General features: G+C 35.7%; 1 protein-coding gene across 34 annotated transcripts in view; it reads right to left on the bottom strand.

Annotated features, from left to right (window-relative positions):
• Positions 1–25486, bottom strand: part of ABI2 (abl interactor 2) — a 123331-nt gene that overhangs the window by 43679 nt on the left and 54166 nt on the right. For 19 of the 34 annotated variants that reach the window (XM_045078636.1, XM_045078635.1, XM_045078620.1 and 16 more), the window contains exons 2-3: positions 13766–13933; positions 3040–3216 (exon numbers count right to left, since the gene is read on the bottom strand). In XM_045078636.1, the coding sequence (XP_044934571.1) occupies positions 3040–3216; positions 13766–13933 (345 nt within the window). Of the gene's footprint in view, positions 1–1601; positions 1620–3039; positions 3217–13765; positions 13934–25486 lie in introns of all 34 variants that reach the window. The other 15 variants (XM_045078631.1, XM_045078630.1, XM_045078617.1 and 12 more) reach the window with 1 other exon arrangement.

Raw genomic sequence — 25486 nt, 5'->3', positions numbered from 1 at the left:
TACATAAAGCCACAGTACTCAGGAGTGAAGCCTTATGGTTGGTACAAACAGCAAAGGTGTGAAGGAGTCTTATACAAGTGTGATATTTCCTTTCTTTCTAGGGGCTTCTCTCATTTCCTACTCGTTTTGATCTATCTCCCGCATGGAACGATTCTGAATCCAGGAAGGTCAAGAAGGAATCATAGTTGGGTTTGGAGGAAATGAGCATGGCAGAGTAGGATAAGCAAGTTGGTCTAAACTTAGAGGGGAAAAGAACTGGTCCATTTCTGTGTTTTTCCTTCAGGTAATCTTTCTGTGCACTTTTATCACTTTGGAAAAAAACACATCAATAGCTAAAATTTAAATACAATATTTACAGGAAAAGAGCTAAGGTAGTCACACACTGCTTTGGGTTAGTTCTTTGTATATAATGCGGAAGGAGTACCCTCACAAAGTCCGCATGCCCCACTCACCGAGACTAAGGGCTTGGACCCAACATTCTACTCAGTAACACAATAAGTTTATTTGCTTGACTCCTCTAGTCTCATCTCTCGACCAGGATCTGTTAAAATGTCTGTGGCTATGGTTGGTATTAGTAGCTAATGATTCAGATCCAGTTATCATCTTGTTATCACTTTCTATACTAAAGACAGGGCAAGTAACAATAATTTTCTTTTGAAAGAAAATGTATTTGAAAAGAAGTTATAAAGTTTAGCTAAGAAAATAAGAACAAAAAGGAAATACATGCTAAGTTTGATGAAAATAATTTTAGTAACATTTTATTTAAATGCTTCTTGAATACACTTGAATGTCTTTTACCATTAATTCTCCAAAATACTAAAATGTGTAAAAACAAACCCCTAATGTGTTACTAAAATAAATATTTCTAATTTTTAATGTGTATTTTTTAAACACTCATGAACTTTTGATGTTTTGATATAATTAATACTCAGCTAGTAAAACTCTTAAAGTGAGTTTATATTGAAATGTATATCTTATATAGCAATTTGAAAAAGAGAAACTAATTTTGCTTCTTGCAAAATACATGATACTGCAACTTAAAAAAAACCCATAACACTGAATATTTTTCCACTTCTCAACTTCTTTACATTGACTAAGAGTCAAGAGATAATGACATACTGGCCACAAGGTGTATAGTAAAGCACACCATTTATAGAATAAAAAGGCTATTACACAGGGGGAGGGTTAAATAAAGCACATTAGTTGGCCCTCCAATCCGTAACATAGGCTCCACATTTACAAAAGTCCACCTAATTTTACTTATAATGACATTTTATGATAGGATAACATATTTTAGTTCCACAAAATATATTAACATTGCAAAATAAGCATTTATTCAAAAATATTTACTGAGCACCTAATGTCTGCATCAGGTACTGCTTAAGGCACACAAGACCGGGTGGTGAACAAAACAGACAAAAAAAAAAAAATCTGCCCTCACAGAACATGAAGACACACCACAAAGCTGCATGACAAAAATTTTTAAAAATTAAGAGGATTTGTTGATTTTAGAAGGCCAAGTGCCAAATATCTCTTCACTCCCCGTATGTAATATTCTACATAAGAACAAAGAATGGAAATCCAGCCCTGGAATCTCTTACCTTAAATCTAAGCAACCACTTAATGCATAAATGGAGCAAATAAAAGAGGTAAGGAAAAAAAGCATTGAAAGGTTAGTTGGAACTTCAGGATGTGAAGAGAAAGGAAAAAAACAAAGAAAAAACAAGTTAAGCATTCAGCATTAAAAAATAATGTTTCAGTAGATCATAGAAAGAGTGGTCAAAGCAGAATGTGTATGAACAGGAGGGTTTTTTGATGAAATTATGTGACATTGTTTTATTCAAAACCTTTATTAAAGATTTCTTCAAATTCGTGACCCCTAAACACTGAAAGTCCAAATAATAAAAAAGAGTACAGAGTCCCAAAAGAATAACATTTTACTTGAATTAAGTGAGAACTGGAGTGGGAAGGAAATCATGTGTTTATTATGCAAGTGGACAAGCACAAATACGATACTTTACATTCTAAGTGCCTATTATGATCACGTTCTGGCATTACCCTAAGACTTTCTATCAGCAGTTATTAGCCTTGAATAAATCTCAAATTATAAAATTATAAATATTTTATAAAATTAAATATCAAACTCCAAATAATGCTGATATCAAAATTCTAAGAAAAAGACTTTGTATGTTTTCTTTTACCTAGATCTACATTAAATTTACATTTAACCGATTTCTAGCCATAACAGTAGGGGATTTTTTCAGTTTCAATTTGCTTATGTAGACATAAATCAACTGTATAAACCATACAGTTTCACACGTATGTAAATATGTATTCAAAGTCACATTTGATAAGTCAATGCCTTTCAAATCACTGATTAAGATGAAAGCTTTAAGTACCTAATACTTAGTGGAAGCTCCAAATAGTTACTTAAGTATAAATACCAATTTAAATGAAATTTATATGCACCTCAGTTTTGATCATGGCACTATACAGCAGATACTCCAAAACATTTTTAAAAATAACCCATATATATAATGGCTGCATATTCAAAAGCAGTGGAAATATTAATTCACATGTTACTTTCATCGACACTATTCTCACCCAAAATATTTAGGTAAAATTATTTTAGAAAGATTCAAAGTACATGGTTGTTTATACATGTTCCTTCTGAACACTAATGCCAAAGCTTTGCTGATAAATGTCTGAGATAAGGTACTTTAAGAACATGCTGAGGAAATTTTTAATTAGTCATTAAATCATTAAAAGATTAGAAAAATTATGCCATACTTATTTGCCTGATCTATATAACCGATTAAGTAAATGCAATTTATTTAAAGAGGACTATTTAAAACTTGAAAACACAGCACTAAGAAGAAGCAAGAAAGATAAAATAGTTATAGTAGTAAGGAATCTTCAGAACCACAACTGGGCCAAAACTTGGGCTTCTAAGAAAGAAAAGACAAAAGCTTAATTTTCTAAAGAGTTAGTTCCATTATGGGCTATTGTTTTTAAAAGGTTGACAAAAATTATACTTACCTTTACTCCATGTCCAATATCATCTAGAATTGTATAGTCAATAGGTTTTCTAATATAACGAACTGGTCGTTCAAGATTGGCCGGAGCAATAATTTTATGTGTCCTTGAAGTGTTTTTATTGGTAGTCAAAATACCGATCTCTCTTCTTGCAACTTTCTCTTTATGAATATCAACAGTCTGCAAAACATAATATAAACACAACACAAAAATGTATAGCTCTATTACTCAGAAAAATAAAAATATAAATCCTCAGAGATTTAACATCATTATTCATATACTTGAACTCCACTGCTAAATTTTGTCCTTTTTGGAGCTACTGGCTTTCTCCATTTTTATGCTAAAGCAAGGGTCGCAAATCATGGCCAACAGACCCAATCTGGCCCACAAACTGTTTTTTTACAACCTGAAGTTTTTGTTTTGTTTGGCTTTAACAACTCAGGAGTAGTGTTTACATGTTTTAGTGGTTTTTAAAAGTCAGAAAAAGATAATGTCATAACATGAAAATTATACAGAATTCTGTTCCTATGGGAACAGAAATTTAGCTATTCTACTTGCATACATATTTTCACAGCACAGAGGCAGAGATGAGAAGTTAAAGCAAAGACTGATGGCCTGCAAAGCCTAAAATATTTATTAGCTGGGCCTTGACAGAAAAAGTGTGCCAACCTTTGGGTTAAAGCATGCTAACTTTTCCCCAAACTCCATTAATATTTAAACTAACATAATGATTAAGAAAGCCCGAAGTATTAATTTGGTTACATTTTAAAATGACCTATTAATATAATTTCCATTGGTGTTCAAATGCTTTTTTATTTACCAAAAAAAGAGAGGCTTAAAATATACATACACTGTTAACAGTCATCATTTTACCAAAACAAAACACTTAAGTTTGCTTAGATTTTATCATGACAAATATTTATAAAATATTTCATTAATTCATCCTATTTATTAAATGTTCACATAGGATAAATGTGTTTTTTTACTTATTCTATTTGCTAAAAGATGGTGACTTTCTGCACAAACACAGATAACTAATACACTTAAACACATTTTTCAAACAGCAGATTGTAATTTAGTGAAATATGAAGAGCAATGACTTTAAATAAAAAAGAACATAAATACTAGACTGTATATACACATATTATTTTTTCCTGAAACATTTATTTATGTATATAACTATATATATAGATATATAGATATACAGATATACAGAATACATACAGAAATTGTGTATTGGATGCAATGTAAAATATATTTTTTACAGTGTACTGCAGTCAAAAAAGTAGGAAAAAACCTCATTAAAATTGTTCATATCTCTCACACCACTCCTGGCTCAAGCAGCAATTAAGAGACATTACTTCCTCCCCGGCCCTACTTCACTTTCCCCTCTCCTAAAATAGAACCCAGTAATAACATAGAAATGAAAAGATGATAACCATTATGACAGTATTAACTATCACTTTAAGAAATCTGAAAATGGGGGTGCCTGGGTGGCTCAGGAGGTTAAGCATCTGCCTTCGGCTCAGGTCATGATCTCAGGGTCCTGGGATGGAGTCCCACACATTGGGCTCTCTGCTAGGTGGGGAGTCTGCTTCTCCCTTTCACTCTCCCTCTATGCTCTCTCAAATGAACAAATAAAATCTTTAAAAAGAAAGAAAAAAGAAAAAGACATCTGAAAGCGGGGCACCTGGGTAGCTCAGGAGGTTAAACATCTGCCTTAGTCTCAGGTCATGATCCCAGGGTCCTGGGGTCGAGTCCCACATCGAAGTCCCTGCTCAGTGGAGAGCCTGCTTTTTCCTTTGCCTGCCATTCCCCCGCTTGTGCTCTCTCTCTCTCTGACAAATAAATAAATAAAATCTTAAAAAAAAAAAAAAAAGAAAAGAAAAGAAACCATAAGAAGGCAAACCCAACTGTCCAGAGTCGAATTCTAAGTTAACTGCAAATTGAACCTTCAATTTCAAATTTTTGTGGTGAAAATATTAACAAATTTCCGGAGAATAAAAATGGGAAAGCAACTTTCCATATCTGCATTAATACACAATTACATTTTATACTAAGCACATATTTTTTAACTGTTTGAAAAAACTGAGACTTTTTTTAAAAAGCACTAAAAACATCTGATCATGCCTGGGGCCTAGAGGCACTTATATAGTACTTCTATGTTCACTTTATATACACACAAATACACAGCCCAAACCCACAGATCACTCCACTAAGGATAAAACAAAAACCAATAGAGCAAAGGAAAAGATCTGGGCTCTTCCAGCTTCCTGGGAGGGAAGGCAAAGTGCAAACAATGAGTTTCAAGAAAATACATCCGGGGCGCCTGGGTGGCTCAGTGGGTTAATCCTCTGCTTTCGGCTCAGGTCATGATCTCGGGGTCCTGGGATCGAGCCCCGCATCGGCCTCTCTGCTCGGCGGGGGGCCCGCTTCCTCCTCTCTGCCTCCTCTCTGCCTGTGTCTCTGCCTACTTGTGATTTCTGTCTGTCAAATAAATAAATAAAATATTTAAAAAAAAAGAAAAAAGAAAATACATCCCTTCATCAGGAAGGATAATTTTCCCAGCACTAAACTTTAAAAAGAATTGGTTGGAGGAATTTTGAAGAGAAAAATGTTGCTTCTTATATTAATTCTAAGTAAAAACTGAAGGCATGTTTAAAACATAATTCTTGACAGCATACATATCCACAGAAAATCACAAGAATTGAGTTTGGTTATATAATATTCCTAGCTGTCTACTCTAAAATAATTCCTATATCTTCAGAAAACGAGAGCAGCTTCTCAACAGTGATACTCTTAACATTTTGATCATTTTGTTGTTGTGGGAGGCTGTCCTGAGCACTGCGTGATGTGAACAAGTATCCCAGCAGACCATCCCAGCAGACCTGCAGCACTCCCCGGAACCAAGCTCTGAGAACCAAAACTGTCTGACATTGCCAAGTGTCCCCGTGGGGGTAAAACTCCCTGCTCGAGAACCAGTGATGTATAGGAAAGACAAATTCACTTGTCCTTACATTATGCCCTCTCAAATGTCAATTGTTTCCAAATTTGTTACAAGAGTGGACTTAAGAGATTAATGTCTCTAGTGTCTGGCTACGTACAGATATTCGGTTTCATTCGCTTTTTAAAAACATCTACATAATAAAAGTCATAAATGGTTAAGATAACCAAAGAGCATAATTTGTATTCTTGCCATCTTACTACCACACTAAGCTGAACTGTAGGAGTTCTTGTGAACAAAATCAAATATATATTCAGAAAATAGCTATGGTTTTATTTGGAGTCTGAATAACAGAGACAACAAATCTAATCCATAAGGAAGGAGGAGAAAGTTTGGTCCATAAAATTCTGAAATTTTCAGGAATCACCTATTTCAAATTTTTCAAAGCTTTCTCTTGGGGAAAATCATATTCAAATTAGAGTAACAGAATGAACACCCCTCTCTCTATATATATACCTACCATCCAGCTTCAGCACTCATCAACTCACAGCCAACTGCAAGTATTAAAAGAATTTTGGGGGGCACCTGGGTGGCTCAGTGGGTTGGGCCTCTGCCTTCGACTCAAGTCATGGTCTCAGGGTCCTGGGATCGAGCCCTGCATCGGGCTCTCTGCTCAGCAGGCGGCCTGCTTCCTCCTCTCTCTGCCTGCCTCTCTGCCTGCCTCTCTGCCTCATTGTGGTCTCTCTGTCTCTCTCTCTCTGTGTTAAATAAATAAATAAAATATTAAAAAAAAAAGAATTTTTGTAAAGCTCCTATGATGTTTTTATTTTTATTTTTTTTAAAAGATTTTATTTATTTATTTGAGAGAGAGACAGTGAGAGAGAGCATGATCGAGGAGAAGATCAGAGGGAGAAGCAGACTCCCCATGGAGCTGGGAGCCTGATGCGGGACTCGATCCCGAGATTCCGGGATCATGACCTGAGCCGAAGACAGTCGTCCAACCAACTGAGCCACCCAGGCGTCCCTCCTATGATGTTTTTAATTAAAAATATGGCTTCTCTGTTTTTCCTAAATCAAATTCATAGCTTTCACTAATCACCACTGCATTTGCCTTCATAATATTCTTTGACATTACTAAGCTAGAATGCATTAAAGTTAAATTTTGGAAGAACTAGTTCAACACTGATATTTAGGAAGAATTTTAATAGTAAGAAAAAAGTATTCCAAATTTGTCCTGGATTTCTGAAATAACTAGCTACATGACAATAAATTTATTCTTACTTAGTAGAGATCTCAGTAACAGCTCTTACATGTGGTAAGTAAAATATGTGTTTAACACACAAAGATGACCAAAACTAATGCAAGTACACTTCTAAGAAACACTATTGTTTTTTGCTACCTGTTAACCAAAAACACACCAAGTAATATCACTGCAACTGTGTGGACTATTCTTACTGAAAGATCCTTATTAATGTGTGTCTCTATCCTACTCATTCCAACTGCCGGGTCTGATTTCACATGCTGCGGGCCTCCCCGTGGCATCTCAGCTCTGCAGTGCTAAACCCAAGGCCTCGAAAACACCTCTTAACACCTTGAGATGGTCATACTGGCTCCCAGCTCCTTGGAAGCCTGAGACCCATTCTCACATCTCCTTCATGGATCCAAACACATACAGACCACAACAGATATCGAGAAGGTACTCTATCAAGTACTTTGTTTTAGGATTATCCATGCACTGTTGTGTCCCATTAACACAGATAATCGAGAGGTGACTGTACTGCACAAGTACCTCAGACCACAGACCATCAGTGTAGGAAAATATCTGCAAACAACTACAGTGGATTAACTCAACTAAGTTGAGTGTTTTCAAATGTTTCCATTTTTTATTAGTAAGTTACTGTTTCAAATAAGTATTTAATTATTTAAATGACAAATATGCTTTAAATTATTCATGTCCCATAAAACAAATTAGTTACTACCAAATGATAATTTTCACTTATTCATTTTTTAATAAAATGATATAAACTATACATAAGAAGTTAATTTAGGTGCGCCTGGGTGGCTCAGCGGGTTAAAGCCTCTGTCTTCGGCCCAGGTCATGATCCTAGGGTCCTTGGATCGAGCCCCGCATCGGGCTCTCTGCTCAGTGCAGAGCCTGCTTCTCTCTCTCTCTCTCTGCCTGCCTCTCTGCCTACTTGTGTTCTCTGTCAAATAAATAAATAAATAATCTTTTAAAAAAATAAAATAAAAAAAAAGAAGTTAATTTAAGGGGTGCCTGGGTGGCTCAGTGGGTTAAAGCCTCTGCCTTCGGCCCGGGTCATGATCCCAGGGTCCTGGGATTGAGCCCCACATTGGGTTCTCTGCTCAGCAGGGAGCCTACTTCCTCCTCTCTCTCTGCCTGCCTCTCTGCCTACTTGTGATCTCTGTATGTCTGCCAAATAAATAAATAAAATCTTTTAAAAAAAAGTTAATTTAAGAACTGTATAAATCCTATTTTTTATGCATAATTACATATTGATAAACTTTAGTATAATTTCCTTAATTTAAAATTGAATTTTGGGGGTGCCTGGGTGGCTCAGTCAGTTAAGTGTCTGCCTTCAGCTCAGGTCCTGGGATCGAGCCCCACACTGGGCTCTCTCAGTGGGGAGCCTGCTTCCCCTTCTCTCTCTCTACCTACTTGTGATCTCTGTCAAACAGATAAAATCTTTAAAAATAATAATAATAATAATAAAAATAAAAGTAAAAAAAAATACATCTTTAAAAAAAAATCTGCCATTCCTGGGGCAGCTGGCTGGCTCACTCAGTGGAGCATGATCTCAGGATTCTAAGTGCAACCCCCACAATGGGTGTAAGAGATTACTTAAAAATTAATAATAAAAATAATAAAATTGCCATCCTTAAAATACCTAAGGTAGTCCACATCAAGAACCTATCCTAATACTTCTGATGGTGAGTGTGGTATAAATTACTATACTACTTAATGCTATATTATCCATTTACTACAAAAAAGTCTGACACTAAATAGTTATATTCTATCCTGTTTGATATTTAGAGAAGGAGTTATTACTCTGTTGTGTTGAAAACAACACAACTATGTATGTTCCTAACACATCTTCAGGATACATAATTGGTAGAGTCAATGGAATTCCCATCCTCAGATTCTAATTCAGAATAATTTAGAAAATAATTGTTACATCAGAGTAATAGACGGTTGAGGTCAGAGAGGCACAGATTGAGGTACACAGCAAAGTCGGCAGAACAGAAAGAAAAAAAATTAATTTGTGAGAATCTCAAAAGAAAAAAGAATTCAAAATGGAAGATAGCTCAGAAATCATCTAATCAGTCCTACCATTTTACAGATGAGAAAACTGAAGTTCAAGTTGGTCAAATGTCAGGCAAGTCAGCAGAAGAACCAAAATAAAACCTCGATCCCTGACTCTCCCCATTCCCAAAGCTATGGAAAAAAGAGCTAGAGCACAGAAGGCTAAAAAGTGAGAAAGTTCTTACCCAGGAGACAGGAAAAAGATACTAATAAGGAAAGAAATCAAATACCTCAGAGATCTGCTATCTCCTAGTTGTCAACCAGCCTACCAAGACAACCCTTACAGAATAACTCCTGACACTAGAATCAATCCAATAAACATGTAATCTTGTCTTTGACTTGACTGAACCTCCTTTTCTTTGCTTCTCTCCAAATTCTCAAAACCTAATATTTTTGCTCAAATTAAAAAAAAAAAATCTAGTCTCAAGATATTGTAAGAATTTCCTGACTCCCTCTAAAAACATAATATTTTTAATAAAGCATAAGAATAATAAAAAATGTAAGTATCAAACATTTGGGGGAAAAAACAGTATTTTAGAACAAGGGCTTGCAAGCTACAGCTTACATGCCAAATCTGCCCTGACTGCTTTTATATCACCAGCTAAAATAGTTTTTTACATTTTTAAATAGTTGTTTAAAAACATACACACAGGGCACCTGCGTGGTGCAGTTGTTAAACAGCTGCCTTCAGCTCAGGTCATGACCCCAGGGTCCTGGGATCGAGCCCCACATCAGGCTCCCTGCTTGGCGGGAGGCCTGCTTCTCCCTCTCCCACTCCCCATCCTTGTGTTCCCTCTCTCGCAGTCTTAGTCACATAAATAAATAAAATCTTTAAAAAAAAATACACACAGAGAGAATATGAGACTGATACCACATATTTGGCCCACAAAACCTAAAACATTGACTATCTGGCACTTCACAGAAAAGCTTGCCAATCCTTGTACTTAGAGTATTTACTGGGTATTTGCTTTGTAAACAGAAAACGTTTTCACATACTATAAAATAATTTTTCAGTTCAAATTCATTTGACTTTTTAAAAAAGATTTTATTTATTTATTTAACCGAGAGAGAGAAAGATCACAAGTAGGCAGAGAGGCAGGCAGAGAGAAAGGGGGGAAGCAGGCTCCCCGCTAAGCAGAGAGCCGGGCACAGAGCTCGATCCCAGGACCCTGAAATGATGACCTAAGCAGAAGGCAGAGGCTTAACCCACTGAGCCACCCAGGCGCCCCTCATTTAATTTTTAAAACAAAGGACTCTACCTGTACATTAAACATAGCTGAAAAATATTTCAATCCTTAAAGCAAATAATAAAAAATAGATAATTTTTTAAAAATTTACTGATTTCTTAGATATAGCCTCCATCCCCCCATTTCTCTTATTCAACCTCTCACTCAACATACTATTTTGTATAGACTTAACAGGTGTTGGACAGCTGCAGATAACCTCACCCGTCCAGGGATTGTTCAACTCCAAATGAAGATGATTCAAAACAAATAAAAATATAAATAAATAAATAAATAAATAAATAATTGTAAAAAAGAAGATTCAACATATTCAGGGCTCTGACTCAGGCCCCTGTTATTATTTCTGATCTTCTAAATCTCTATCCACTTATCTTTCCCATTTTTCACTTATTCCATTAAAATATTTTAAAAGACCATACTAATTAGACCTACTAATTATATGTAGATTTATGTGCTACTCAAAAATAAAAATGTTTTCATTAATGAGTACATAGTAATTACAACTTAAGGTAGACTTACTCACCTTTCTCCTCAAGACTGCTACTTTCTCTACCAAAGTAGTATAGAATTATCAAAAAACAGATGATTATTGGGGAGCCTGGATGGCTCAGTCAGGAGAGCATCCGACTCTTGACCTCTGGGTCATGAGTTGGATCATGCCACACACTGCATATGGAGATTACATAAAAAAATAGATGATTATCTTTCACTGTCATTTGCTTACTATCTACTACCTTCACAATCACTCCTATTTTCTCTTACAAACTAATAACAAGCTGTTCATCCTCTTTAGGAACTCTAATATATTAATTTTTCTTCTGTATTCACACTTTTCTTCTTTCTTTTTTAGGTCCTTTGCTAAGACTTCAAACACACAAAAATTTTAAGACTTTCAAACTTCAAAATTCTCTATCAGATTAGCCATTTGTCAACATTCCTCCTATAGAAATCTAAGTTCATCTATTTCATCATCATTGTTTCCTCCAAGCGGTCTCTTCATAATAAAATGTACATCTCATTCATTAAAACTCACCAATTCAAAAAAAACAAAACAACAAAAACAAAAACCTCATCAATTCTTTTGGGGTTTTGTTTTTTACTTGAAGAAACACAGCAATACAACAAGCAGCAAATTATAGTTTACAGAAGTTTATACGTGGGTGGCATCTGGGTGGCTCGGTCAATTAAACCTCTAACTCGTGATCTCAGCTCAGGTCTTGATCAGGTTCATGAGTTCAAAGCCCTGCACTGAGATCCACACTGGGCAAGGAGCCTATTTAAAAAGGAAAAAGTTTAGGGGCACCTGGGTGACTCAGGCTGTTAAGCATCTGCCTTCAGCTTCAGGATCCTGGGATTGAGCCCCACATCAGGCTCTCTGCTTAGCCGGGAGTCTGCTTCTCCCTCTGACCCCACTCCCATGCTTTCTCTCCCTCTCTCTTTCTCAAATAAATAAAATCTTTAAAAAAAAAAAAAGTGTTTAGGGGTTCCTGGGTGGCTCAGTGGGTTAAGTGGCTGCCTTTGGCTCAGGTCATGATCGCAGGGGCCTAGAATCAAGCACCCCATCTGGTTCCTTGCTCAGCAGGGAGCCTGCTTCTCTCTCTGCCTGGCACTACCCCTGCTTGTGCTCTCTCACTCTCTGTCAAATAAATAAAATCTAAAATAAATAAATAAAATCTTAAAAAAATAAATAAATAAAAGGTTATATGGAATATAAAGAAAATGTTACAGTAGTAAATTCATATTTAAGATTAAATTTAGTATTAAATAACAACTAATCCCTCTAAATTAGTCTGATGGAACTTTCAAGTAACAGCAATAATATGAGTACTCCTGTATCTGATTTGATTTTCTGGAATGTATTTTATTTAATTATACAAGTTAAGTTTCAGACTTTGAAAAATTATTAGTCAATTTCAGAAGAGTCCTGAACTCTTAAGATGAACAAAAAGAAAATATAATGTCTTTTTTTATAAAGGACATCTTAAAACTTGTTATTCCAGAAGAGTTCTAATCATTTAGTTATAAAAGAGTGTCAAATACTACATCAACGGACACCTGGATGGCTCAGTCAGTTAAGCATCTGCCTTCAGCTCAGGTCATGATCCCAGGGTCCTGGGATAGAGTCCCCACATGTGGCTCTTTGCTCAGCAGGAAGCCTGCTTCTCCCTCTGCCTACCACTCCCCCTGTTTGTACTCTCTCTCTGTGACAAATAAAAAAGTAAATAATCTTCAAAAAAAAAGAATACTACATCAAGTCACTCAAAGGACAGTGCTGAACTAGGAAAGTTCCAAAGATCTCATCAAAGAGAAGCAGGCAGATCAAAACCTTTATCTTTTTAATGTTTTTTTTTAATTCATTTTGCAATTACAAACTCGCTTCTCAGTGAAGTATTTAAATGGCTCCAAAATACTAAAATGGATATGAAAGTAATGACACATACATGCAACATTATGCAGCCATTGAACATGTTTATGAAGAGCTCATAACGTCATGGGAGGATGTCTGTTACCACAGTAAGTTAAAAGGGTAAAATCCAAAATTCTATACATAATACAATCACACCTACATTTTAAAAACTATTTATAAGAAAAAAGTATTGGAACAAAGTAAAGCAAAGTAGTAAAGGTGAAAAGTTTGAACAGTAGAAAAAGGTGGGGTTTTTTTCCATTTTATTGTTTCTATCTATTATGAGAACAGATTTTAAAATGGAAAAAGTATAACATTAATTTTTTTAAGTTTTATATAAGGATAATTTCATAAGTTCATTTAGGTTAATATGTCCATTATGTAGGTATGGTACCATCCTGGTAAACAAAAATCCTACCAGGAGCATATGTGCTGCCGAAGTGAGCACAAAAATCCTACCAAGAGAAAAATTAAAGAAGTGATAAGGCTATCATGTTAATATCTTTTAAGAAAGATAAAGAAACATGAAATCTGGTAAAAGTTGGAAGAAACCAGACACATTTTTACCTCAATGCTGATTATTTTCCTATGACTACTGAATTTTAATAGAAACCATTAAAATCTTCCCTGTCAAAATCACAGAGAAGATAATCACTCAACAAAAAGAACAAAAAACAACCTGATACTGAATTTGTATTTTCCAAATCATATGTGTGAGTAAATCACATAGTAAAGGCTGTCAGCATGATACAGATAGCTTATGTTTAACAAGTGTTCCTCATAGGCAAAATAGAAAAACAGTGTTGTCTCACTTGCGAAATATGATTGATTGAAGATTCCATCCTTCGCAGCTGGGATGCCTGAATATCCAGCATCTGTAGGACATTGTTGGCCAAGGTATTTATCAAATAGGCAACACTTGCTAAGGACTGGGTGGTGTAGGCTTTGGTTTCTTCTAGAGCTCGCTGCTTATCTGCTGACTAAGGGGGAGAAAAAAAGATCATTAATTTAAAGATAATCCACTCTATCAATCTACTCTACAAAAATACTCATCAAAACCATTGTTTCCAAATCTATACACCCTAGTTTAAAAGGTTCTGAATGTTGATTATCATTATCATGTAAACCCAACAAGTACTGAATGAGTTGACTAACATTTTCATGTTAAATATGTACCTCTTTGTATAGATGCAAATAAAATTCTATACCCATTATTTTAAAAATGAGATCCACTGGATATTTTGAGCAATGGCAGCAGTATATAGCTTCTCAAGATAACTGTTTGGAAAGGTAGCACTGATTTGAATATATAAATTCTGGCATCCATTTTCCTACTTTCCTGAATTTGTTTTTTCCTTCCCCTCTAAATATGAAATGGGTCTATAATGTAATATCTCACTAAGGTAATCATAATGACAAAACAATTATGATAATGAAAGTAAAAATAACAAAGTAAACAAAATGGGTAAAATGCTGTAAATAATGAGAAATTAAAATAAAAATAATTAAAGGGGCGCCGGGGTGGCTCAGGCAGTTGTGCATCCTACTCTTGATCTTGTCTTGGATCATGGTCTCAGGGTCATGGGGTCAAGCCCCACATTGGGCACCATACTCAGTGCACAGTCTACTTGAGATCCTCTCTCTCCCCACCTCAACCCTCTTCTCCAATGCTAATAAATAAAATAAATCATTTTTTAAAAATAAAATAATCAAAGAAATCTTTCTTCTCAAGCATTTTAAGTGTCACAACTCTGTAAGACATAAATTGCTAAGTATCAAAACAGAGTGCACAGTAAAAAGTGGTTAATTCATCATTTCCAAGGTCCCAAGGCAAAACAATGGTCTCCCATCCAAGTACTAACCAGGCCCGACCCTGCTTAGCTTCCGAGATCAGACAAGATCGGGCGTGTTCAGGGTGGTATGGCCGTAGACAAGGCAAAACAATGGTAAAGATATATATTCTATGCCGCTAAATACAGGACACTATCTTATTGTCCTAGTTCTGGATAAATACTGTGGTTCAGTAGAAAGCACACAAGCCTCTAAACCAGAAATCTTTTATTTTCATGTAGGCTCTACTATTTACTACAACATACCAGCTTGGACAAGAGTAACAGTTTCTCAATTTCCTCAGTTACAAAGCAGAAAAAATAAACCTCCATATCAACCATTCTAAGTAGTGTGAACACCAAATAAGAAAATGAATCTAAAACCACTTTCTAAAACTACAAATCCTTCTATGTAACAACTGTCATTATTTCTTTGAGTGGTCATTAACTGCTCGAAGTCCACCATGTTCCACTCTTCTCTCCTATACAATAGAGGAATCAAAATTAACAACCTCATATGTGTTTTTCCAGGGAGAGCAAAATTCTTTTGAAGAAGCAGCAGTCAACAAAATAATCAAACGATACCCAGTGTAACGTGCAAAGAGTTAAGGATAACTATATTACCTTTTTTTGCTATTCTTTTCTAATCCTTAGTAATTTCCCTCTCCTCAATACTTGAATTAACAACAGAGTTGAAGCCAAATTTGGCTGCAGATAAATACTTCTTAGAAAACTATAAAGACTTCTAGATTCTGATTGTACATTTAAGGAGCTTAGAAGTCAGCATTCCATCCTAACAAGTGAAAAGCTCAACACAACAAAAAAAATCAACGACTTTTCTTGAATTCATAGTAAAAGCAGCAAGTCATTAATACTTTTCAGATAATACTCTATCAGAGTATTCACTATAGAGAATAATTCAGAACTGAAACAATTTATTTGACAATATACTTCTTCAAAGGATCAAGAGGACAGATATTTGGGTAGATATAATTATTTCCAATGCACCCTTTTTTATATTCATGGTATCTGAGATTTTCTGAAAAGCAAATATTACCACTTCATGCTCCACTTCTGCTCCTAGTCTATGTGTGAAATCATGGAGCTGATTTATCTTCATCAAAGATATGAAAGACTCTTTTTAAATAGGCCTTGTGTGTATCTACTTTTCTTTGGAAGATTGAGGACACTGAAATGTAAAATGTATGAAGAAAACCTAAATAGAGATGCTGTTTGTGGCTGACATAACACTGATATAAATCAACATAAAGTATGTATTCAGGGCATCATTGAAGTAACACAAAGGAACACTCTGAATTTTATAAACATATTGCTATAAATATATCAATCTTTAGGAAAAAAGTTGGCAATCCATTAAAATCCTGATGTATCTTCCTAATGGCAATTATGTCACAAAGTCATGAATATATAGAAGTCATGAATATCAGCTGATGAGACTGAAACAAACAAACAAAAAACTTCAGATATCAAAGTATAGCTAACTCTTTCCTAAAAGAGTATACATTTATTTTACATCCACATTTACTAAATAATTCACCTCAGTCTAGAAAACCAAAGAAAGCACAACTCTCTGGTCATTACAGGAGAAGAACAAGAATGCTTCCTGATTGCTTATAATCTGTCTTTTGACCAGGGAGCACATAGTGGATTCTGAAGTGCTTTATTAGGACTATGTGTGGACTTAATATATTTTATTTAATAAGACTATACAGTTTCTAATGTATTAAAAGAAAAAAATATATTCCTGGAACCCTTGAGAGGAGAGGACACAGGTGATATGATCACTATAGAAATCCAAAAGAACTGAGAACCTAATAAGAGATTACAAGAAGATGGCAGGATACAAGGTTAATAGACAAAAGTCAATTGCTTTCCAGCAGTGAACAAGTGGAATTTGACATTAAAAACACAATCTCTCTCTGTCAAATAAATAAATAAAATCTTTAAAAAAAAAAAAAAGCAAACATACAAACATACATTCCAGGTTTCTGTTATCAGCTACTTTCAAGACAGGCATATATCTATGTCAAATTTCACAAATGTTGATGCAAACAAAAGATGTATAAATTGAAACAGACACTTAACTATAGAGAATGAACTGATGCCTACCTCGTGGAGGCGGGCTGGGGGATGGTGAAATAGGCGAGGGGGATTAAGAGTGCTCTTACGATGAGCACTGAGCGTTGTAGAGATAGAATTGCTGAATCTCTACACAGCACACCTGAAACTAATAGAACACTACATGTTAACTATACTAGAAATAAATTAAAAACGTATTATTTTTTATTTTTATTTTTTTTAAAGATTTTATTTATTTATTTGACAGACAGAGATCACAAGTAGGCAGAGAGGCAGGCAGAGAGAGAGAGAGGAGGAAGCAGGCTCCCTGCTGAGCAGAGAGCCCGATGTGGGGCTCGATCCCAGGACCCTGGGACCATGACCTGAGCCGAAGGCAGAGGCTTTAACCCACTGAGCCACCCAGGCGCCCCAAAACGTATTATTTTTTAAAGATTTTATTTATTTATTTGAGAGAGAGAGAGAAAGAAAGCATGAGAGGAGAGAGGTCAGCGGGAGAAGCAGACTCTCTGCCAATCAGGGAGCCCAATGTGGGACTCAATCCCAGGACCCCAGGATCACGACATGAGCCAAAGACAGTTGCTTAACCAAGTGAGCCACCCAGGCACCCCTAAAACTTATTTCTTATGATTTATTTATTTGAGAGAGAGCAAGCAAGCAAGCAAGCACAAGAGCAGAGGGAGGGGAAGAGGGAGAGGGAGAGAGAGAAGCAGACGCCCGCTGAGTATGGAGCTGGACACAGGGCTTGATTCCAGAACCCTAAGATCATGACCTGAGCTGAAATTAGATGCTTAACTAAATGAGCCGCCCAAGAGCCCCTAAAATTAAAAATAAACTTTATTTAAAAATGTAAAGATTATACTGTCATTAAACTTACAATATTTACTTAAAATTAGAATTATGCTTATAAATTACACCATAAACTGAAATTTATTTTTAAGAATTTAACAAGGATACCCTATAAATATAACAAAATTTGAACTCTTCTATTCTAGCTAACGTTTGCCAAAATTTTTCACACTATGCCTAAAAAGATCATTCAAACAAGAGCCACAGATTGTAGGATTTTTAATGTATCAGACTGTATCTTTTCAAGAATCATGAGTGATACTAAATCACTCATTCCCTAATGGAAGTTCATGGATATTCTCTTTAATAAATTTTTATAGTGTTTTAATTTTCATAATAATCTATTTACAAAATTTTAAAATTCACACATTAACATTACATAATATAAATTACCAAATAACTAAGAAAAAAAGCAAATTTAGCACTGCTTTGAGATTTAATTATGTTAGGTGCAAGTTATCCTACTGTAATTATAAAGCGAATTAATGAGATAAAAGAGGCAAACTTAATATATACATAATGCACTCACACCAAATGATGACCAAATAAACATTACACTTGCTGTACAAATTAAAGTGTTTTGGGTTTTTTTAGATTGTTATTTATTTGACAGAAAGAGACACAGTGAGAGAGAGAACATAAGCAGGGGGTGTGGGGGAGAGAGAGCAGGCTTCCCGCTAAACAGGGAGCCTGATGCAGGGCTCGATCCCAGGACCCTGGAATCATGACCTGAGCCAAAGGCAGACACTTAACTCCTGAGCCACCCAGGTGCCCCAAAAGTTTTTTTTTATAGAGTCTGCAATTGCTTAAAGAATTTGAAGATGTAATTCATCCCAAGAAACCACCATAGGGCAAGTTCATCATAATCAAAACAACCAGTAAACCTACCACCATATTTAAATTTCAAGGACAATGGAGTTTTTGCAAAGTATCACCCAGGACATTACTGTTTCTGACTTATTTTTATTCATTTAGTAGTTTTCTTTGTTTATAAATCTGCTACATATTTATAATTGTTACAAGAGAGCTACAATTTTAAGTGGTTTATATCTAATTTTATGTTTGATAATTAAATAACATTAGCATAAAAATTAAATGTATTTTTCAAAATAAGTTAACACAAGAAGTCAGATTTCTTTCTCTCCATATAAAAGGGTCTGTCCTTGGGATGCCTAAGTTGCTCAGTCAGTTGAGTCTCCAACTCTTGGTTTCCACTGAGGTCATATCTCAGGGTCGTGGAATAGAGCCTCTCGCGCTGCACTCTTGTTGTAAAGTCTGCTTGAGAGTCCCTCTCCCTCTTCCCTGGCCTCTCCTCCCTCACCAAGCTCTCTCTCAAATAAATAAATCTTTTTAAAAAGGTGGGGGAGGTCTGTCCATAAATAAATAGACTTGTCCTTTACTCAAGCCTAAGAATTATGATGTCAGTTTGGGGGTGCCTGGGTGGCTCAGTCAGTTAAATGCCCAACTCTTAATTTCAGCTCAGGTCATGAACTCCAGATCCTGAGATGCAGCCCTGTACCAAGCACCACCTCTGGGCATGGAGCCAGCTTAGAATGTTCTCTCCCTCTTCCTCTGTTCCTCCCCACAGCCTGTGCTATCACTAAAATGGTTAAAATCTTAAAAAAAAAAATTACTATGTCAATTCATATGTAAATGTAAAAAAAGGATGCAAATACAGTCCTGTAAACATTAAGGTAATAGCTCCAGACCACATGTAGAGTAAGGGAGATGAATACTTTTTTCTTGGTCCCACAGAGTTAAGATTACATTCCATGAAATAGAAATAATTCATTAATCTGTGATACTCATTCTTACACAAAATTCACAGACAAGTTAGCAACTATTTTCATTAATAGAAGAGGCAAAAATCTTGGGGCACCCGGGTGCTTCAGTCAGTAGGGCGTGCAGCTTCTGGTCCCTGCTCAGCTCATGATCTCATGGGCTCGTAAGACGGAGCCCACTGCCGGGCTCTGCACTCCGCAGGGAGTCTGCTTAAAGAGTCTCTCCCTCTGGCCCTCCCCGCAACTCAGGCTCTCCTGCTTTCACACGCTCTCTTTATCCCTCTCATATAAATAAATAAATCTTTAAATAGAAGAGGCAAAAATCTGGTTCTCATAAACTGTGAAACAAAAATAACAAAAAATGACCTATAGAAGTAAATGCTGAGTATGAATGCTACAATGAAGGAGAGCTGTGTGGCCGCTGTTGACCAAAAAAAAAAAAAAAAGTTCAATCCAACATATTTACCCTATATATAAGACACTCTGCTCAGAGCTGAGGAATTTTAAAACATTGTATCTGCTCTCAAGGATCTATTATAGGAGAAAATTCACATAAATTACTAAAGTGAATTAAACAAGATGAATAAAAACGAAGTACAGTGAAATAAGAATAATATGATAGGGGCGTCTGGGTGGCTTAGTCGTTAAGCATCAGCCTTCAGCTCAGGTCATGATCCGAGGGTCCTGAGATCGAGTCCCACATGGGGCTCCCTGCTCCCAGGGAAGCCTGCCTCTCCCTCTCCTACTCCCTCCGCTTATGTTCCTTCCCTCTCTTGCTGTCTCTCTCCCTGTCAAATAAATAAAAATCTTTAAAAAAAAATTCAACTTGCTTTAAGAAAAAAAGAAGACTATGATAGATGGTATGAGGAAAATGGCAGGCTGAAAACAATGGCAATTATGTCAAATACCTAGACAGATCTTTAAGCAAGAAAAGAAAACGGAATTAATATAAATACACAGCTGATTCAGAAAAATAATCCCCACAGATTACCTGTATATTTTTAATAAGGTGAACCATCTAAAGCCAAGTCTTAAGTAAGTGTGTAAAAATAACTCTATTTCCTATTAATCTTCAAATACCAATGTCAGGAAACTTTCACATCATTATTACTTTGCACTAATAATCAAAACTAGCTCACAATGGGGACATGAGTTAATTTTTTTCATGGGATAAACACCCTATATATATACAACTCTCTATATTAACAACCATCTATATTTTTTCTTTTTAATCTGTAAAAAGCTTATTCTGTCTTGGCTTCTAAATCATGAGATTATAACAATGGAATCAGAACTTATTCAGAAACCCATAATTTTTACTTAGCCATTAATTCTACCCCAACCTATTTCCAATGGGCATATCTGAGAGCAAAGCCATAGTCACCATCTTCTCTATCGGATCCTCCATCACTCAATTTGAATATTAAGAACATTCATTTTCAAATACATAGCTACTCCTCAATCCATCAATATAGTCATTCTAGAACCACTTTAGCACATGATCAACTAACAGTAAGCTGACACACCTGAGTCTGACACTTATGAACCAATATTCTCCACCTTCATCAGGCCATAACTTACCCTAAAAACGTACCTCTATTCCAAAGGTTTCACTATTTTGGTCTAAGTGTATATAAACTCCACTAAACTTGTAGTTCTAAATCTATCTTAGAAAAGTAATCAAATATGAAAGAAGGCACAGACAAGGGTGTTCACTGACACAGTGAATGGCAAAAGAGAAAAAACACAAGACTGATAAACAATACATTTATATGATACATTTATATAGTAAATGAAAATAATGCTGTGTATTACTGAAATGGAAATACACCTACAAAATAATTAAATGCAAAAGGGCTGGTTACAAAGCAACTTGAACATAATCATCCTACTTCGGTAGGTACCTATGTGTAAGTAAATATGAACACAAGAAAAAAGTCAGAAAAAAATAAGTCCCACAATGTTATAGTAAATTTTCTCTGAATATTGACAATACAATTTATTTAGGTCTTTTAATAAAGATTTTTAATATGGTCCATTTTTTTTTAACTTCAGGGAAGTATTACTTGCCTTTTCAGAAAAAAATAAAGCTACTGTTTTTTTTTAACTGTTACACATGCATTAATACAAAAGTATAGAAAATTAAGAGTTCTGTCCTAGTCAATGCTAAGAAATATTTTTAAGGCATACAAGGTTCCAGAACAATTTTTTTAAATGTTTCTGAAATGTATTTTATATCTGTATGCTTACTAAAACAGTTATTTTGGGCTCAAAGGTTTATTCTTGGTATTTCTATATTCAAAACGAAGTTTTAAAGGACGGAGGTTTCTACACATCTACACTATGGATAAATTAAGCCAAGGATATTACGGTTTTATAAGAACCTGGAAAAACAAGAGCTGAGATTTTTGTACTCACTTCAGCAGCATATCTACTAAGTTTGAGACCCCCGGCCATAAAGTGTTCAATGTAGACTGGAATAAATGTAGATAGATACTATTTCAGTAAAACTGAAAAATTTCTACCTTATCTTTAACCAAGAAGCCTATTAATGACAAAAGAAGATAAAATATCTTATTTCATGTAGAAGAAAGTCAACGGCAATTTAATAGAGGTAGTTTTGCAGTTCCTAAGCAGCAAGGTCTGATAAGTAAATACTGTGACATACAACTTTTGCTATAAATTTAACTATTGATTATATTATGGTTATAGGTCATGCACTAAAGGCAGTATGACACTTCAACCCAGCTATTTAACATTCCTACTTAAATGAGATTAAGTTACTGAAAAAAGAAAAATATCACTTAGATAAGAAAAAAATCATCATAGGTTTATAGAAAAACATAATGTATGTTCTGGTAAATACAAATAGTCCCATGAAGACAGATTCTTACACAGAATAGCAACCTTCCTGGCAGGTCCATATTATGCAGTGACTAAACCTTCCAACCTTGCTATCTCTTTACTTCCCTTTATGATACCAATTACTTTCTACACTGAGATGTTCCCAAAAATTCTGTCTTCAAACTACTTTTCTTGCTGTACTTTCATTCCTTAAAGAGAAACTTCATTACTTCCTCAGCTATCAGTTCCAAGCACAAATTTTAAAATCTATTTACAGCTAAAGTCAGCTGTAAACATCTCTCCCAAACCCATATTTTTGTTTACATGGCATTTCATCTTGCATATTGTAAAAGCCCAAGGTATCGCTAACTCATCACCTTCCTCAAAACCTCTTTTTCCTGATTCTGTTCATAACATCATTACTCAACTCTCTATATCCCACACCTTATCAGCTACCAAGATACTTATATTCTAACTGTGCCTTACATTCTTTCAATTCTACTGCCTACATTCTACTCCAGGCCCTCCTTATATCTTGCTAGTACTACTTATGCTAGTTCCCGGGTCAGCTGTGGTATCTTACAATCTGAAGATTGTCCTGAAGATTCATCTTCCTAAATCAGTTCCAAAGCCCCTACAGCTATCTCCTATGTACTTTTATATAAATCCCTCTACTATCATTTCTAGTCTCCCTTAATATGGCCTAGAATTTATCTCCCATTCAACCCTACTAGGACCTTAGATTACAGTTTAATGAGATTTATGGTTCTCAAAACACAGATCATGATTTCTTAACTTTGTTGTGCCTTTCCTTATTTACTTCATCGGTAACCCATCAACTTCACCAACCTACCCCTGCCTCTTCAAGGAAACCATCCCACATTGTGATACTCAGCATTTTTGAGAATTCCCACAGCATTTTATCAGATTTACAGCATATATCTTATAATAATGTCCATGTTTCATTGACACAAACTCCCACACTGGTAAGCCTTTGAGAGTAAGTACTATGCATTATGTATCTTCATATCTCATTACACACAGGAGTTACATATTATTTATTGAACTGTATCTACCTTAAGGTTCCAGAGAATCATGGTTACTTCTATCACCCAATGGAAGTAGAGGTGGAATAAGAGAAGAAGTGATATAAGGGAGATTTCCTGGATTTCCGAAAGGTTTAGCACCATCCAGGATATTCATGGTTATTGTATACCCCTAAGAAGAAAATTTAAATTTACTTCTTTTTTCTTTTTTAAAGACTGTAATTATTTATTTGACAGAGAGAAAGAGAGATCACAAGTAGACAGAGAGGTGGGCAGAGGGAGAGGGGGAAGTAGCCTCCCTGCTGAGCAGAGAGCCCAGTGTGGAGCTCCATCCCAGGACCCTGGGACCATGAACTGAGCCGAAAGCAGAGGCTCAACCCACTGAGCCACCCAGGCACCCCTAAAGTTACTTCTCAATTTGGTGTTCTGTGATTGATACCCAGAGATAAAAAGAGTAAAAACTTTATACCCTCTAGAGGAGCTCAAAAATGTACTATCATTACCACTAAGTTCCTACCATTATTTACCTTTCCTTTCTACTTCTACTAAATAAAATCACAGATTTGGCAGATATAAAAGTGTACAGACAATGGGGAAGAACAGGAAGAGAATGACAATATTTAGGGAGCATGAGCATGAGTGCAAACATGCAGGAGAGAATTCTTCTCTACAGATAACACCCTTGAGATCCACTGTCTGTTTCCTTCTCTTCCCAAGTACTGAATCTCTTGTCTAGTCCAGTCCAGTATATTATACTACCTAGAAAATATATAATTATTTTTGTTCTGACTGTAACTATGATCAGATTAGGTAAAGTATAGATACTTAGTTCTCGGTAAATGTTATCCCATCTAAAGAACTAAACAATTCCTTCCGGACCCTCCATGATTTAATTCTATCAATTTGTTTCAGTAAACTCTTATTCACTGAACACATATTCCACGACACAAATCCTACTATGCAGAAGGATATCAGAATGAATCTGCACTCAAGAATTTTTCAATCCTGGGGCACCCAGGTGGCTCAGTCAGTTACACATCTGACTCTTGGTTTCAACTCAGGTCAGGATCTCAGGGTCAGGGGATTGAGCCCCATGACAGGCTCCACACTCAGCATGGAATCTGCTTGTCCCTCTCCCTCTGCTCTTCCTCCTACTCACTCTCTCGCTTTCTCTCTCTCTCCCTTCACCCCCAAATAAAATCTTTTTTAAAAGTTTTCATCCCAATACAGAGAAAGGCATACAGAAAACATCAATGCAAAATGTTCAAGAATATGAATGAGATCCAAGTAGGACCATCTAAGATATAGATGGTCATCCAGACAGAGTCTCAAGAATGGAGTTGGTACTGCTAAGCAGGGGTGAGAAAAGTTATTCCAAGCAGAGGAAACAGCCTAAACAAGGACAAAGAGGTATGAAAAAGATTCCTTGGTTCAGAAAACATGTATTTCAGTATTATTAACCTATCATTAGTTTACTACCTCTTCTGCATTAAGACTGAAATGTGCTGGAATTTAAGACTGAAATGTCCTGGTATTTCCTTCTCATCAACCTGTTAAGAAATTAAAATATCACACATGTGGGGACACCTGGGTGGCTCAGTCAAACATCGACTCTTGATTCCAGCTCAGGTCATGATCTCCCAAGTCATGGGATGCAGCCCTGTGTCAGGCTCTCACAAGTGCATAGTCTACTTCTCTCCCTCATCCTCTGCCCCTCCCCTCGTCTCCCTTTGCTCTCTCTCTCCAAATAAATAAATAAATTTTTCAAAAAAATAGATCACATATGTAATCAATCTAGTTAGGTCATGGCAGAGTCAAAGTATCTGACTCAATAATGCGGCTAAGGGGAATATTCTTAGAATATCTATTTACTGAGCTTTCAATTCTGTATACCAACAAATCTCATAACTAAACCAAATTTGAAAGACCCCATCACTAAATTTCATGGAAATTCCAATAATAACATCTAAAATATAGGACAATCATTACATACAAATGGAAAGTTTCTGCCAAAGGACCATGCAGAGCATTAGAAAAATACTTATTATGCTTTAGAATTGTTCAACTATTAATTTTTATGATATGAA

Source organism: Mustela putorius, unplaced genomic scaffold (assembly GCF_011764305.1).
Source record: "Mustela putorius furo isolate JIRA1106 unplaced genomic scaffold, ASM1176430v1.1 tig00000275_pilon_pilon_pilon, whole genome shotgun sequence".
NCBI lineage: Eukaryota > Metazoa > Chordata > Mammalia > Carnivora > Mustelidae > Mustela > Mustela putorius.
This window is presented reverse-complemented; position numbering and strand designations above follow the sequence as displayed.